At 43.5% G+C, this 13639-nt stretch overlaps 1 protein-coding gene across 8 annotated transcripts in view; it reads right to left on the bottom strand.

Annotated features, from left to right (window-relative positions):
• FN1 (fibronectin 1) overlaps positions 1–13639 on the bottom strand; it is a 52921-nt gene that overhangs the window by 14435 nt on the left and 24847 nt on the right. For 5 of the 8 annotated variants that reach the window (XM_015867978.3, XM_015867979.3, XM_015867980.3 and 2 more), the window contains 12 exon segments: positions 12109–12381; positions 8757–9023; positions 7239–7333; positions 6617–6785; positions 6270–6356; positions 5495–5686; positions 4122–4394; positions 2894–3076; positions 1863–1952; positions 1198–1467; positions 905–1021; positions 385–549 (listed from right to left, as the gene is read on the bottom strand). In XM_015867978.3, coding sequence (XP_015723464.2) covers positions 385–549; positions 905–1021; positions 1198–1467; positions 1863–1952; positions 2894–3076; positions 4122–4394; positions 5495–5686; positions 6270–6356; positions 6617–6785; positions 7239–7333; positions 8757–9023; positions 12109–12381 — 2181 coding nt within the window. 8 annotated transcript variants of the gene reach the window in all.

The raw sequence follows: 13639 nt of genomic DNA, 5'->3' as shown, positions 1-13639 counted from the left end.
GTGAGAAGAGAGTCCTGGAGTAAGAAATTGAGGGCTTACTGGAATCACAGGGGACCAGAAGCACCAGACCTGAACCAACAGGCACTCTTGATATGAGATCCTAACTCCACAGTGAGCAGTTACATATTGCTTGCATCCCCATGTGGACTCTATTTGTTCTCCCTCCTCCACAAGTCCAAGTCCATGATGCCCTTCTGCATTATGTCATTATCATGCTGGGCCACCACCACATGCAGCTCTGCTGAAAATGATGATCTTAGAACGCAGCCCATGACTTTGAAAAGAAATTGGGGTTTATTAATGCAGTTTCACAGGGGTTAGCCAAAGCAAAGTTGCTGTGGGGTTTTTTGGTGCGTGCTTTTTTGTTTTATAAAGTGATCTCACCTGTTTTGTAGGTGACAGTAACTGGCTTGCTGCTGGCAGGGCTGTCTCCACGACCAGTTACAGCATACACAGTGATGGTATAGTCCACACCAGGTTTGAGGCCAGTGATGGTAGCACGAGACATGGTGCCAGGCACTGTAAACTCTTGCACAGGGCTATTTCCACCTGAAGAGGGTGAGGTGGAAAAGGAAATGCAATGGAACTCTTCAAATATACATCATACAGGACAACTGTATATTCATCCAAGGGAAGAGAGGTTATAGTTGATTTGGGGGAAATTTGGGGTCAAATTCTTTTTCTGTCCAACCCAAGGAAAAAAAATAATGAAATATGCATAGAGAACCACCTCTAAAATGACTGCAGTGCTCTAGATCTTTTTTGTTTCTTTTTTCCAGAGGGAGATAAAGAGACGAGTTTTTTGATTGCTGCAGTCAAACTTGCCTTTGCTATTTGTTGTAGCTTTCCAATGGCCTCAAACTAGAGCTGCTGGTCTGCAACTGCCATGGCCACCTGCCCTCACCTGTTTCACCATACGTGATCCGGTAGTATCTGACTGTCACTGCAGGAGCATCCCAAGAGATCTCGAGGCTGGTTGGGCTGGTGGGGTTGACTTCCAGGTCCCTTGGAACATCTGACACTAGAAAAACAGAAATGAGAGCTTAGATACAGTTAACTCTACCTCAGTACCACAGAGCCTTCACTCATGAGCACAGTTTCACCAGCTGGCAGAGAAGATCTGGTTTATCATCCACTAGAGGACACCAGAATCCTCATGAAAACTTTTAGTCAGCTGATCCATCCCTCAAAGCTTACCAGTTGTTTGCTGCCCAACCAAGGGCACGCTCTCCTCCCTGCCATTGATGGCAATGATGCTGACCACGTACTCTGTCCCTGGGAGCAAGTTGGTGAGGGTGATGGAGTTCCGTGAGGGAGGCACACGGTCCTCCTTGGGCCTGCCAACGCCGTGCTCTGGGTGATGCCGAATCTTATAGCCCGTAATGGTGGCACGAGGAGCAATCCAGTGGACAGTGAAGGAGTTAGCGGTTATATCCGAGAAGTCAAGGCCAGTGGGGGAATCAAGCCCTAGGTGTTTCAAAGAGATGTGTTGAGATATGTTCTAATATTTGCTCTTACACAGACAACACACATGACCAGCTCTTTTGCAGTTAGAAAACAAGACAGACTTGGTGACAGATGCAATAGGCTCTGGGTAAGCTCACTGTCAGGCACATATGATTTGTACAATCACACCAGGGCTTACAAAGCTTTATTTAGAACCAGCAGATCTGGTTTCCAGACATTGGATGTTAGATTTCCTAGTGTTTCCCAGGATACAGATCTGCACTGCTGTTCGCTATATCGCTGATGATCTGTTAATAAGATGACCACAGACAAACAAGAGCAGCAAGATAAAGTGAGTGGACTCTTGATAGACAGCACTAATTACACGTGTAATTATCTCAGGCTTTGTTTAGTACCTGTTTTCTGGATTCCAGACAAAGGTGCGCTCTCATGTTGCTCAGAAACACTGTAGACTCTCACCAGATATTCAGTGCCAGGGAGCAGATCTGTGGAGTTGAAGTAAAGGGATTAAGATAAACTTCTTTACTAATGGTAGAAGTCACTTAACAAACTGGTGCAATTTTAAACAGTGTTTCTTAAGGGAAGTATTCAAGTTGTACCTGGTGGAAGATCTGAGCCTCCAGGACAAAGTTAGATCAGCTTTTTCCATGGCATTACAGTTACTAGAAATGTTGTTAACTTTTTGTGGGGACTGGCTTGAAGCAATGAGTTTTCATCAGTAACCTTCCTAGCTATCTAGTTACGTGCCACAGTGAAGTTCTATCTGATACAAACTGGGATAGGGCCAAGGATTTCCAACGTAGCTATTCTAACTCACACGAGTTTCAGGTCTGGTCCCATATTCTGAAAGCAGGTATTATCTTTCACTCAACAAACCTGCTTGCAGGATGGGGAAACCCTTCAAATAAAACCCAGCTTTTGCACCAGCAAAAAACAAAAACAAAAACAAAGCAATGCCCACTTTATGCAAACTGGCCAGGATTTTTTGCCATGTTCTGTGAAGTTCCAAGCAGTATTTATTTTCTGACACACAGAGCCCAAGGAGCAATGACCTTTTGCACATTCTGATCATCCCCCTGGGCCCCCTGCACTGCAAGCCCTTGACATCTTTGGCAAACTAGGAGAGTAATAGGTATTTACTCTTAATGCCTAACCAGGCTGTAAATCAAAGCAATTGCCCCACACTCTGATTCATGACTGTCCTTGGACTGATGGGAAAACGCTGCTGTGGTTTGTTTTTAACCTGGTTATAAGCCAGTGGCCAAAATTCACTTGCTGCAAGTTTGCATGAGTCTACTCTAACATCTGTTTAAATGAGCTGAGAATCCAGCCAGTTCTACTTGGAGCAGTTTCTTTTGCCTTCCCTTATGCCATCTCTACATAGAAGGGGTCTCCTTTATTTGTCCTCTGAATATAACCCTCTTACTTGTTAAGACCACCACGTTGTCTGAGGGTGAAATTGTCAGCTCTGCAACATCCTCCTCCTTCTTCACAGGTGAGTAGCGCACCAAGAAACTGCTCAGCACGATGGAAGTTGGTGCCGTCCATGTCACTCTCATGGTATCAGGCCCCACATTGGTGAAGCGGAGATCGGTGGGAGGAGGCACGGCTACACAGCAAAGAACAGATAGATCTTAACCTTCTACAATATGTAAGAGCTGATCAAGACAAGGAAACCAGAGGAAGTATCTCATGCACAACAAACTACTACTACTGTGTCAGACCCATGCAAACGGACTTCTAAACTACAGTTGGTTTCACTACAGTTAAGAGAAAAGTATGCCTGTACTGCTGTCAGGCTCCTTTAGCCTCCTGGCATTTCCCAATGCTTTAAATATACCTCGTGGGACTAATTTGAAAACAAGACAGCAAGTTTCAGTAACGTGCTTCTTGCAGCTGGATTTCATATTACACATGTGGAGCCAAGAAAGGTTTAAAGTTGCCATACAGCAGCTTACAGATGGAAAAGTCATCTCGTCTAGAATTCATACATGCACACATAGGAGAGAAAAGGGTATACCACTAATTTCTTACAACTCTACTTCTACTTGTGTTGAAGGATTTACAGCCTCAGGATTTTCCAACACAATAGGATTTCATGCAAGAACCAGTTTCCAGCTTGCCTTCTGCCCATGCACTACAGAGACCCTCGACGGTGTGACATGGCTGTCAATGGCATGTACTCAGGGAGTGGAGTTTCACCTGCATCCTTTTAGGGCATTGCGGAAAGAGTGGAGCCGCCACTGAACAGGCTGCTGGAGGCTCAAGTAGCTGCCAAGACTAGGGATAAACTGGAGGGTGCCTGCTGAACTGCTCCACGCTTTGGCACTTTTATTTTGGGGAAGTGCAGCTTAAAGTCGAGTGAATATATATCTCGCATTTCACGCTCTAAGTTCCAACTGGATGACAGAAATCTGAACAGCAATACGTGACCGAGCTTGGCAAGTCTGCAGCCATTCAAATCAGAAAGCTGATCAGTGCATATCCATCCCAGCAGCCATTTAGAAACAGGAGTGAGCTGAGTCTGCTTGCCTTTTGCCTTTCCCTCAGTGTGCGGCTCGATTCCTCTTTGGACAAAGCCCCATGTTCCTGACAGCTAGTGACAGCATGAAACACCGTCCACGTCACAAAACACGGAAGTTATCAAAATTCACCCGTTTGCTGTGTCAGAGTGGTAGGGGCGCTCTCTCCGCCATTAATGAGTGTGATTACACTGATGTCGTAATCAATGCCCGGCTCCAAGCCTGTCACTGTGTAGTATCCTACTGAGGAGTCCACAAAATCTTCAAAAATAGGGACACTTTCTCCTGCTGCAACTACTGTGATGCGGTACCCAATAATGGTGGAGGCATTTAACGGGGTCCACCTCAGGCCGATGCTCGAGTCAGTTATGTCAACAAAGCTTAGGTCAGTGAGTTGGGGCACCTCTAATGAGTTAAAGAGCAAACAGGAAGGGCAAAGACACACGGAGGCAAAAGAAAGACAAGGGAGAAAAAAGCAGTGTTCATCACTATTAACATTGACAGAAACGTAGAAGCAATTGTGGTGATATGAAAATTTTTTCCGGGGGCTTGGGTGGAGAAGCAGAATTTTGGAGATAGGGTATTTTTTGTATTGTACCCTTCCACGCAGTCCTCAGCTGCCTCTCAGAGCAGACAGAAGCTGAAATCTGGACCCAGATCCACCAGGACAATGCACTTCAGACAAATTATTTCCAACAAGGCCTGCAACAGGCTGGGCACTTAACTTGCTTGGCGTTTACTTTGAACAATGATGAGACAAAGAACCATTCTTTTCTGAAGAAAACTGAAGCATAAAACATATCCTTTTTTTTTTTTTTTTTTTCCCCAGGTATAAACAAAAGTCTATTAAGGTATAAACAAAACAAGCTCCTCTGAAATATTAGTGGTTCACCTACATTTTTTGTCTCATCCGAATGTTAAATCTGGTTTTTATGATCCCAGTGATAAAAGTATCAACCCATCTGAAGGGACTAAATTAGCCTATGCCATAACAGTGGTGACATTCTATTTTAATGTTCTGCTGGAGGAAAAAAACACCTTGTTTTACAGAATAGATGCCAAAAATGCAGATTTTCTGTAAAATTATCATTAATCTGCATAGAATACATGTACCATATCACCTTTAAAGAGTGCTGAAAGCCAGAGACATACATTCTTAGCTCTTTCTTGCACCAGAAGATGGCAAAGGGCTAAAGCCATCACTGCTTTGATTATGCAGTATTGCAGTATTAGTTCACTTCCAGATTGCATACAGTACTTCAGTGAAGAACAGACATCTTAAAGCAGTATTACAAGAGCAAGCAAACACAGCAGCTGGCATCACTGCAGGGCTGAACAGAAACAAAAACACACAAACGGAGCCCTCACAAAGAAAAATGAAACAAAACCATCTGGGGAGATGGGCATTAAATTCCTTCTACTGCCCTATGCCATGATACTAGTTGGAGTCCCACAATGTAGAGCTCTCTGGTGCAATTTAACTTAACTAAAAATGCTATCATTACCTTGTGTGACAGTCTGGGAGATGGGGATGCTCTCCTGGTCATCTTTGACTGCGTAAACACTGACATTGTACTCCACACCAGGGTTTAGGTTTTCAAAGGTGCAGGAGGTCTGATCTGCACCAACTACTTCCTCCAAGGTAGAGCCCTGCTGCCCATCTGTAGGAGCAGTGGTCACTCGGTAGCCACTGATGCCTAAAAGACAGATATCCAGCATTATTGCAGCTCCTTCTGAGACCTTCCCTTGCTGAAAATCTCAAGACACAACAAGAAGAGTTATGTCTGAGAGCGGAGTTTTCAAAAGCCTTTCAACCCTTATTTTATGGAAAACAACTGCACAGCTCCCATCAGCTTTTGTGGGAAAAGAATTCATCTTGAACACTTTCAGAAATCCCATGCATATTCTCAGTGACACGAACTCATTCTTCACTGTCAGAAGTAATTTTTTTTTTAGGTCTAGTTTGCTTTCCTTTTTTCACACCAGTCGAGGTATTTGACCAAATCCTTCAAATCCCTCAAACCGCTGAAATATTTAAGTGTATTTATACTCCAAAATACCATTTTGTATAGAATGCATGTCGTAAAAAATCCTATGGCAACCTATACTTAACTGTCAATTACATTATTGAATACAACCCAATTTTTTTCCCCCTAAATGACTCTGTATCAAGCCACCCATCAATGTCTCCTTAGTGAGCTGCAAGGCACCATAGCATAAGTGTTACCATCCTGGTGGTACAACAGAGGTTTCACAATCAGCACAAGGTCATACAGTTACCTGGAGTTGTGCTTCTATCCCAGGAGACTATCAGGATCCCAGTATCAGGATTGGGCTCCAGGCGCAGGTTGGTTGGTGGAGACAGTGCTGTAAGCATTGAGAAAAAATGAGTCATTTCTGGCTTTGATCATCATGCTAGCTCCCTCAGCATCCCTTCTTCCCAGATTCTATTCTCATCTTTCAGAACTAGCTAAAACTTCTGAAGTTGTGACCCTGTAAGCTAGTGCTACAGTCCCCTGTGCATCAAAAAATCCACAAAAGACTTCCAGAAGACAGACATTCATCTGAGGAGTACAGAAGAAGCAAGTAGAAGAAGAAATAGCTGCAGAAAAGCAAACGTGTCTTACGTGTAGTCACCCTCCTGATGATTGGGGTCTCTCTCTCCTGGCCGTCCATCAGGACTGTGAGGCTGTAGGTATACTCCACACCAGGGGTCAGGCCAGATATCACGATGCTTCCAGAATCAGAGATGACCTCACGGGGAGCCTCTCCACCTTGGCTTGGGCGCACACCAAGCTGCAGAGAAGCAGCAAAGTTTTCTTTTCAGTCTTAAGTACTCCTATCCCACAGAATTATCATCATTTTGTCTTGTCATTCAACATGCATATCATGGGTCTGTATGCTCCACACCAGCCATTAATCCTGTAGCTTGTTTTAGAAACCCAGAGCTCAAGCTGAGTTGCTTCGTATACCCAAAGTGTGCAAACCTGAGCTGGACCCAGATCACCCAGACTGTGGAGTAACAGCCCTAACAGACTCTGAGACCTGTAAGTAACATGTCCCACTGCTGAACTTGATCTGAAACCTAGAGAACACACTTGTATTGGCCTCAATGATTTATACTTGCCACCTCCAAATAGCATGCTTTTTGCATCTCTTTCCTTTTTGCTATATTCACTGTAGTTTGTAATTATCAGTTTTAATTGGTCCTTCCAATCACAATGAACATGGCACTTTGGTTTCTCCTACCTTGAAACCAATCCTTGGAGCAGGTGTCCAGGTGATAACAATAGAAGTCTCAGTCACTTCTGTGTTGTAAGGAGGAACAGAGCCAACAGGCTGATCTGTGAAGAGAATTAAGAGATGAAATCAAGCTGCTGCAGTGATGAAAACCTGACCTATGGCAGCCTAAATAACAAAATCTATTTAATAAGATGCTGAACTGCATTACTTTGGAAAAGCCAGTGGTTTGGGAGGGATCTGAGAGTCAACCTCTCGTAAGTCCTCTGTCCATCCAACCCAACTTAGCGAATACTGTTTTTGGCATGATATCTGAAGTGTTCTTCAGAAAGCAGGTTTTTTTCCTTCAGCCACCATACGTCGTTCAATCAGCAGAACACTCCACCCTTGTCTGTCATCCAGCTGTCCCAGCAAGGACCTCCATATTCCTCACCAACATCTTGAATCCTTTTGAAGTCAGCGGAGTGAAAGGGAGCTCAAAGCCAATTAGAGGGCTCTGTTGTCTCATTGACATCTGTCAGGAGCATCACACAGAAGCCAAAGTTTTGCTCATCTCAGAATCAGTCTAAATAACTTCACTGAGTTTAATCTGAATTGACCTCATTAATAACCAAGAGATTTGGTTTATTCACCTGTGGTCTCAGACTGGAATGGTTTCATTCCCATCAGCGAGGACTCAGTGTTGTAATTACAGACAATGTAATTGAGAAATATTTATAGATAAGGCTGTCTGTCAGCAAAAACACACACTGCCAAGGTCAAGATTGTTGCTATGGTGATAAGTTCAAACCCTTGTTTTAACTTCACATTGTTATAAAAGAAACCACACTCCATTTTAAAAAGAGGATGTGGTTCTTGGCTTGGATGACTGAATTTTGTTAGTTTGTATGACTACTTTTTCATTATTTAAAAGCAAACCTACTTGCTCATTCTAGAAGCACATGTTGGGCTCCTATAGAACCATCTCAATATCCAACATTTGCTGAGTATCCCTTCCATGCGATCAGCACAAGTGTAAGTGATTACAATGAAATATCAATAGCATGCCGTCTTTATGTTACCTTTATGTTATGTTAGTACTGTAACTGGCCTTGAGCTGCCTTAGACGGTATTGTTGGGCTTGAGAAATGACTACCTTCAGCTTTATACAAATTACAGACTAATTATTCCTTACCCATTTTAAGGGAGCTCTTTGCTTTCCTTGATTAGTCATGCCAAAACCAAACAACTGGAAAGAGCACCTAGAATTAAGTTCCTTTGTCATTCAGCCAACTGAGGTACCAGTACTAAGTTTTCACTTGTGCTGGAATACGTTTTACTGGAAGCTTTTTGATGCGGCTAACTCTTTTAATGCCAAATATTTCAGTGAGAGGAATAGGGAATACTTCCCAAGCAGTTCTGCTGGAATGCTACTTCAAAAGTGTTCTTCTGTAAACCAGTTCACAACAGCCACTTCCAGCACAAGGCTTCAGTTTTGAAGAAGGGCTGGGGCAATACTGAAAAGGAATATGTGCCTGTTATACTTACATGTTGTGAAGACTCCAGTCTCTCTGGCACTTTGCAAGTCTTCCTTAACTGCCACGAGGTACACAGTGTACTCAGTGCCAGGCTGCAGGTTCCTGAGGAGGTACTTAGTGGCAGAAGGACCCACATTGTATGTCCGTGGCTGACCTCCTCTCGTGGGACCTGCAGTCAGTCGGTATCCTGAGATGATAGCGCGGGGCCGTGTCCACAACACCAGCACAGAATGCTCTGTGGTATTGATGAACCTCAGGTTGGTGGGGGCATCGAGCTCTGGGGAGGAAAAAGGACAACATGCATCAGTTTTCCAGCTTAACCCCTACTTCACCCCAAAGCATACTCATCACCTTGCGTTAAAGCATGGGTGTAAAGTCAAGCTGTTGAGCCTGTAATTCTTGCTTAGGGCATGTTAGCAGCAAGGGAGAGAGAAGGAGGGAGCTGGAAGTAGAACTGACAACTACATCCGTGCCTTGATGCCATCCAGCAATCTGCACCTATCCTACCCCTGGCTGCCGTGATTTGGGCTGCTGCCATTCATGCCTTCCCAAAGGGGAAGTCAGTCTCACAGCAGAGGCGAGACCAATGAACCCAGCAGCTCTCAGGAATTTCAATAGTTTCTCATGAATGCTGAACAGTGAAAAAAAATCAGCTCAATTTGGAAACACCAGCATTAGCACAGAAACCCAACTTCAGCTCTTTTTTTTTGCTAAAAGAGATTTATGTTTTCAAATCTTTGCCTAGTCCTACTCCCTGCCCTGCTCAAAAGCCCTTCCCAAAACTAAGCAGCACCCCTGCCTTGTCATTTTAATGACAAAATAATCAAGTCAGCAACTATCTGGAGAAAACCAGTTCCTAGATCTCCTTAAAACTAATCATGCTGTGGAACTGACCACAAAACAATTTTAAGCATGCTCATCGCTCCCATGGGGCTTGTGCAATGGCTCTTATCAGGCTTCCTCCCCTGTTTTATCACTACCTCTGGGAAGCTGCTGAGACTGCTAACCCAGAGAACTACATAAACAAGCTTGAAGTGCCATAGCTTCTTAAGCATCGCACGAGAGTCCCTAGTGAGTAGCAAAGATGTCCCTACCTTGGGCTTAGCAGCTCTTGGGACAGAATGAGACTCAGAGGAGGAATCATACTTAAGCAGTTCACTCACACATGGCAGGCAGTGTGGCAAGGAGGTATGGGGAGCTTTACAGCAAGCTTTCCCACTGTTCCCAGACCCATGTTGAAACCGAGACCAATAAAGAGGCTCCAGCAGTGCTCTTTACTTGATGGCAGAATCTTCACCCCCCAGCCCCCGCTGGCCCTCAAGTAAATGACATTGCTGTGATAAAATTAATGTTTTCAGGACCTTCTTGTTGATTGAGTGAAAAGCAGTTTTTGCCTTTTTGTTTCTCTAACTGTTTTCTCTGATTTTTTTTTATTTTTTTTTTCCTTTTGCTTGAAGAGGGAGGGAGAAGGAAGCCAGGACTCCCTTCTTTCACCACTACCAAAGATGAGGAAAATATTTCAAATGCAGAAAGAATGAGTGTGACCCTCCCTAGACTCATCTCCAACCAACAGGTAGAGATTCAGCCTTATCTCTACTTGGTATCTAGACCTGTGTTCTGTTCCATCTGACAGGGACTGTATCTTTATCCATTTGTCATCTACACTCAGTTTCTTCCTGCACAGTCTAATTTGCCAGCTCTGTTAGACTTCTATCACTTCCTCTCCCCATATTAAACTAAAAAGGGGAAGATAAAAAGCCACACACATGCTTGAGTTTGTTTGTAGACTGCTCTTTACCAGAAGGCCAAGAAAAAAATCACGTTTACACTGTGGGAAGAAACTTTTGCTGCAGGGTTTTCCTTGGGAACTCCCAATGATTTCTGTTTCCCAGGACTTGGGATTACAGGATGCAATTTACATGAATACTTTCTGAAATGTGGTGTAGGCAAAACAGTTAAGTGGATGATCATGGCCTATGGAAAAGGATTTCAGACATGTTACTAGCCCTGTGCTGTCTGAATCTCATATCTATGCTTTTATGTACACCTCTAACAGAGGCACTACACCTAGCCAAGGCTCGTGAGAATGACAGAAAGCTCAGAAAGCACACAGATCTTGTATGGGAAATTGGTAATCACAGCCTGAACCTCTGATTAATCAGCTGAGGCAAGTGTTGGGTCAGCTGTGAGAGCACAGGTGAGGGTAATTCAGCTGTGCTCCCAGAGGGGATGGAGCTTGACTCCACCTTCTCTAGACCTTATTTAAGGGCTGACCACCACTAAGGCAGCATCCCTTGGAGATTGCTCCTTGGTGGAGATTGCCTCAGTGGTTCCCAGCAGACCAAAGGCTTCCATGTGGGTGAGTTTTTCCTGTAAATAACCTTTTGGGTACTTACCACCACCATCTTTTCATTATTGTCACCATACAGATCTAAACAAAAACTAAGCTCTTCTTGTTCAACAGTGTTTAGATGTTGTACTGAGGTATATGGGTTAGTGGGAAATATTGATGGTAGATGGGCTATTGGACTGAATGATCACAGAGGTCTTTTCCAGTCTCAGTGATTCCATGATTTTACATGCTTACAAGAGAGCTCAGATTCCTAAGTTGTATCCTTGCTTTTGATAGACTTGCTTTAAAGAGGAGAGGGGTTGTCACTCAGCTGCAGAACAGCACAATAACCTGGTTACCCCTTATACTGCCCAGTAAACAGGATCTTTTCAAATAAACCAGGTTCTGTCTGAGCTGCCTGTTTTGATCCTTATAAGCCAGTTTGCTAGGTTTTGCTGGGATGACAGTGACATTTCTGGGGTGCTGAGACAGACTGTGGAAAAGCCAGACCTGTCCTGGCAAAGCTAAGATGCAGTCCTTTTGATTACATGGCCTGCCCTCACATGTGTATAAAGAATTCCTTCCAAAGACAGTGGAGCTGAATAGGCAAGCAACTGTCAGAAAGGAGAGAGGGATTTTTCAAAGCAGTCTCAACAAGGCTCTTATGTCATGCTGAAATCTGCCCTAAGGTGTTCTCCGAGAAAATCATAGACTGTGATCTGCACAGTAAAAGAACTGCAGGGCCCATCAATTCTCAGCCAGTAATAAAAAAAAGTTGAATTCCAGCCATACAAAATTGTTTTAAAGTGCCACAAGAGTTAAACTCCCATTGGAAAGCCCTGGAGGAGGATAAATCTGCTGAAGAGATCATTGTTTGACTGAATGAATTCCCTGCCCTGTCATCCTAGTTATGGAATACCTCCTGGGCTACAACTGTTGCAATTTAAGTGCTCTGTTTATATATTTCTCTAAGCGACAGAGGTGTAAGCACCTCAGAAGGTTGAGAAAAGCATGAAGGAAAGGTACTTACTGGTGGTTTGCTCTCCAGTCAAAGGTTTGCTCTCCCTGCCATGGCTCACAGCAAAGATCTTAAAGAGATAGGTTGTTCCTGGGAGCAGGTCGACAACTTCAGCAAAAGAGCTTCTAGTAATGGGTAATCTCTGGCCGTGCTGGCCAGGGCGATTGACTGGGATTGCTTCCACTCGGTAGCCGGATACTTGGCTCTGGGGTGGGGTCCACATGATGGTGACCTTGGCGTCAGTAACCTCCACAAACTGCAGATCTTTGGGAGAAGGAACTTCATCTGAAAAGAAAGGAGGCAAAAGGATGTTAGAGGGAGTCCTCAGCAAATGGTAGAAGAAACTATGGGGGTCACATGGGAAAAGAAATGAATTTTGACCGAACAATGGATAGCCCAAGATTATTTACCAAACAAAAAGATGTCATGGTAACCTTATTTTGAACATATACACAAACATTCCCAGACAAGCAGAATGCAACTCAGAATATCACCTCACAGCTTTAACTACTTAACGTCTTCAGTCACAGAAAGTATCTTGTTGTCATCAAAAGAACTAAAAACCAAATAGAATTTACTAGAATGCCATAGAACCAGAACCTTGAAAAACAAAAAACTAACAAGAGCAACAACAACAGACCATCTCCGAAGCTGGGCGCAAGATCCTCCTCTTAAAATCAGGAGAGTTTTGAATATCCACAGCATGTTCTGAATGTCTACAATTAACTTCTAGATCTACTTTTCATAATTAACCAAGTACAGGGGCTGATCTGGCTTTACTGTAGTCAAAGACAAAATCTGATTTCCACTGCACTGGCCAACAGTACTGCACCCTTGAATTCCTATGTTCAAATTAAGTTTCTTTAGATTAGTAGTGATACTGTCCTAAGGTTAACCAGCACATGTTTTGAGAAGACAGATTCCAAACCATGAAGCCAGTGAGCTGAGTTCCTTCCTGGTAAGCTCCCATTTGCCAACACATATGCTTGCAACATGCAGGACCATCACATTCCACTATTACCACATCAGATCCCAATTTTTTTCCACTGTCTTTTCTTTTGGTTTGGTTATTCAACTCAATTGATAGTTAAAGAGCTCTGAAACCACTACTTTATTTTTTAATGTGGCTCCCTCAATTTTAGGTCGTACGGTGTTATTTTGGCACATCAACCAATGCTGAGCAATCTCCACAGGCTGCTATGGAAAATAACAATTAGGACTGGAAAGGAGATGGAGAAATCAGGTGAGCTATTTAGATTTGTGTTGTTGTGTCTGAGTACATAACCTTAAACATCTGCAGGCCAACTACTGAGGCAAAATGATTTACCAGGCTTATAAGATCTCTCAGCAGAATCCCCCTAAGACAACTTAGGAAAAACTGATCTCTCTTTTCCATAGACACAGTGCAAGACTAACCTTTTGATCTGCCTGCAGCCTGATCTTGAACTGTAAAACTATTAATGCAGAGCAGTGGTTTGACTGTGCCAGTTCATAATTATGAATTTACCACAGAACTTCAGTGTCTGACATTTGCAATTAAAAA

Source organism: Coturnix japonica, chromosome 7 (assembly GCF_054131305.1).
Source record: "Coturnix japonica strain WE chromosome 7, WE-NBRP24, whole genome shotgun sequence".
NCBI classification, from domain to species: Eukaryota; Metazoa; Chordata; class Aves; order Galliformes; family Phasianidae; genus Coturnix; species Coturnix japonica.
The sequence above is the reverse complement of the archived record's forward strand: the minus strand, read 5'-3'. Positions and strand labels throughout refer to the sequence as shown.